The 3,244-nt window shown below is 51.2% G+C and overlaps 1 protein-coding gene across 3 annotated transcripts in view; it reads right to left on the bottom strand.

The window, feature by feature from the left end:
- BCAS3 (BCAS3 microtubule associated cell migration factor) overlaps window positions 1-3,244 on the bottom strand; it is a 592,536-nt gene that overhangs the window by 25,023 nt on the left and 564,269 nt on the right. For all 3 annotated transcript variants that reach the window (XM_007464906.1, XM_007464904.1, XM_007464905.1), the window contains one exon: window positions 2,459-2,626. In XM_007464906.1, coding sequence (XP_007464968.1) covers window positions 2,459-2,626 — 168 coding nt within the window. The remainder of the gene's footprint in view (window positions 1-2,458; window positions 2,627-3,244) is intronic.

Below are 3,244 nucleotides of genomic sequence, written 5' to 3'. Positions count from 1 at the left end.
AAAAAAAAAAAAAAAAAAAAAAAAAAAAAATCGAGGCAGAGTTTAAAAACAACGACAAAAACATATATATGTGTGCACACATATAGACTGATAGATTTAATCTGGTCAAAGAAAACCAAATGAATCCCATTTGGTGACAGTTTGGGGAGGAAAATGAAATCCCTCTGCTCAAAAAGGGCATCTCCTATTTTCTGACCTATGGGTCATGCAGTTTTAATTTCCTCTCTCTCTCTCTCTCTCTCTCTCTTTGTTTTTAAATTTCATGAACCTGCTTAAGGCCACAAAGACTCTCCCGAATCCTTCAGCTGTCTGGCAGATGAATGGCTGCCAGCTTCGCTCAGGTTACTAATGGTCTGTGCCAGGCTGAAGGTCCCCAACTCTGCCTGAACGCGCCTTCCAAGACTTCCAATCTGTTGCTGGACGACACGGAGGTGCTCTAAGTGGCTTCTGAGTAAGGCGGCTGCAGAGGAGAGCTGACCCAGAGCTGCTCTGGTCCCTGGAAGGGTGGCTCCTTGAGAGTGTGTCTGGTGCCACGGGCTCTGGTTTGTGTGAGCTGGGGCTGGCCAGGGCCCAGAGATGTAAGGGAGAGCTGTGCTACGAGCAAGGTTCAGAAAGGGGAAAGACTTTCTCCCTTCGGCCAGCTTCCAAGCAAAATGGGGTTAGAGCCCCTGTAAATGGCAGAGCTGCTTCTCACCTCCGGACCCAGGTGGGAGAACAATGGCATGATGACCTGCCATTCACTAGTTGGATGGCTTTACAATGGGGGTGGAGAGGTGGCGTGCCCATGTCTGTGCTTGTGGGAGTCGAGGGGGTGGGACATGGCTTGTTGCAGCTTCCATGGTGCACGTCTTCCTTTCCAGGGAAGAAGGGGGCACGGAGGGGGCCTGGTCCTCAGAGATGGCTGTCTCCTGTGGCCAGATAAAGCACCGCTCCCTCTCTAGCCAACTCCCTCTCTTGCATCTGTTCTGTTCATTTGCCAGTTATCACAGGAGAGCTATGGGCAGGCATGAAGCTAGTGCTGTGGAGAAAGAGATGAGGACAATGGATCTCTATCCTGTTAGTGTAGGAACAGAGGAACTGAATGGGATGGGAAAGAAGAGAGGGAAAAGGTTAACTGCTAAACCCAAATATCTAAAAGACCTGGAGGATCTGCAGGAAATTGGGACTGTGTAATAATGTCAGGCATTTTGAGCCCTGCCAAAAATGCATTTTTTTTTTTTTTTTTTTTTTTTTCGTACGCGGGGAAAGGCGTTCAACCCTCTAGGGCTGATGAGGCTGATGTCTTTGTTCCAGACAACAAGAGTTTACCCAGAACCTTTCCATTGAGGTAAACAGGAAAATCAGACCCTTTCTCAAAACACTGGACAAAAAAAAAAAAAAAAAAAACCCCCCAAATATATATTTTTTTTTTTTTTTTTTTTTTTTTGTTTCCAAAAATGCTTTGACTCGATCTTGCTTGTCCTGATTCCTGCCCCAGGAAGTTTCTCCTCCCTGGAATCCCCTCTTCAGGTAGGCACGTAGATGGAGCAGCTCATGGTAAAGAATAACAGGTTTGAGAGGACGCAGGCAAGCAAGAGAGAGAAGGCCTGCAGCCAGGATCTGCTCCATCCCCGAACAAAGTTCCTGTTGACCTCAGAACACTGGCAAGAGGCCTGTGGGGAGGTCTTCCTCAGGGATAAAAGTCGGGCTAGAGCTGGCACTAACAGCACAATGTCTAGAAGGAAGGGGTACTTTAGAAAAAAGGAGAGGCAGAAAAAAAAAAAAAAGAAAAAAGGAGAGGCAGGCTGTACTGTAATTCTGCAAAGATGGAAGGGTTGTGGGCTTTCCTAAGTGCATACGTGTGTGTGTGTGTGTGTGTGTGTGTGTGTACACCTGCTTGCCCGGGGCAGGGCTTACCCATCATCTAAGGATGTTTCTGCTCTATGGATGTGAGAAGCTACCCCAGGCCCCAGTTGCTGGACCGTCTCAAGGACAAGAGTACAGAGGCAAAAGGCAGTGTAAGAAAAAGCTGTCTGGGGGATCACACCAGCCTTGCCTGCTGCATCCTTGCTCCCTCCCAGGCTGGCAGGGCCCAGATACTCTCCAATCTATAAAGCCTGCAGCAGGGCAGAAGGTGTGCTGCCTCAGTGTTCAGTGCTCAAGGGCTGCTGAAACCTTAGGGACACCAAGGCTGTCCCTTCCCCTGGAGAAGGTGTCCTTCTGGGAGCCACCTATACAATACAGTTGTGTAACCACAGCATGTTTGTACGCATTAGTCCATGTAGGAGGAGTCGGTTCCCTGGGAACCCCCCTCTGCACTGGGTTTCCCAATATCAGAAGCTTCCAAAATGGATGGCAATCAGAGTACTGACTAAAGAAACAAATGGTTAAAACACACCCCCTCTCCCACCAGAGAAGCTCCATACCCACAGGAGCCATTCATGACCAAGCCAGGCTAGGAGTGTGAGGCCACCTTTACCTGTTCCGGATCCCACCACGTCCCGGCTCGGTGACTCGGCCATGGCATCGGCCAGCCGCTCCCGCAGGCCCTCCTCCGTGTGCTCCATGGAGGCCATGTGCCGTAGCCCGAAGCCCTCCGGCCAGCTCCCACACACCTCCAGCAGGGTCACGCTCCGGTCGAAGGTACCTGCAGCGCACAGGGGACATCTGACGCTGAGTCACCTTGCAGAGAGCGGGCCGTTCTCTATGTCTGCTCACCGCCAACTCCCCACCCTGCCCAGGGTCCATTTTAGCCCTTCCACAGGACGGATGAAGGAGGGAACACCACGAAACACGGATGTGCAGGGCAGAACGAGACCGCTCATGCCACCAGATCAGAGCGAGTAGACCTCCACGGCGTTGGGCTAGTGGTTTTTGAACTGTTTTCTTTTTCTGTTATTGTTGCATGGCTTGTAGGATCCTTGTTCCCCCACCAGGGATCGAAACCGGGCCCTCAGCAGTGAAAGCACAGAGTCCTAACCACTGGGCCGCCAGGGAACTCCCCCGAACTGTTTTCTGAGGACCTACAGGGTTCTCTGAAGTCTTCAGGGACTGCTTCAAGATCTAGGTCAAGGGTAGGAAACTTCTTTCCCAGGTTCAAGCAAACTGCCCTCCCCACTTCTCTCTGTTTGAGGCAATAGGGCTTCGCCTAAAGATTTTTTTTTTTTTTTTTTCGTGCGGTACGCGGGCCTCTCACTGTTGTGGCCTCTCCCGTTGCGGAGCACAGGCTCCGGACGCGCAGGCTCAGCGGCCATGGCCCCCCGGG

This window comes from Lipotes vexillifer, unplaced genomic scaffold (assembly GCF_000442215.2).
Source record: "Lipotes vexillifer unplaced genomic scaffold, Lipotes_vexillifer_v1.1 scaffold788, whole genome shotgun sequence".
Classification (NCBI taxonomy): Eukaryota; Metazoa; Chordata; class Mammalia; order Artiodactyla; family Lipotidae; genus Lipotes; species Lipotes vexillifer.
The sequence above is the reverse complement of the archived record's forward strand: the minus strand, read 5'-3'. Positions and strand labels throughout refer to the sequence as shown.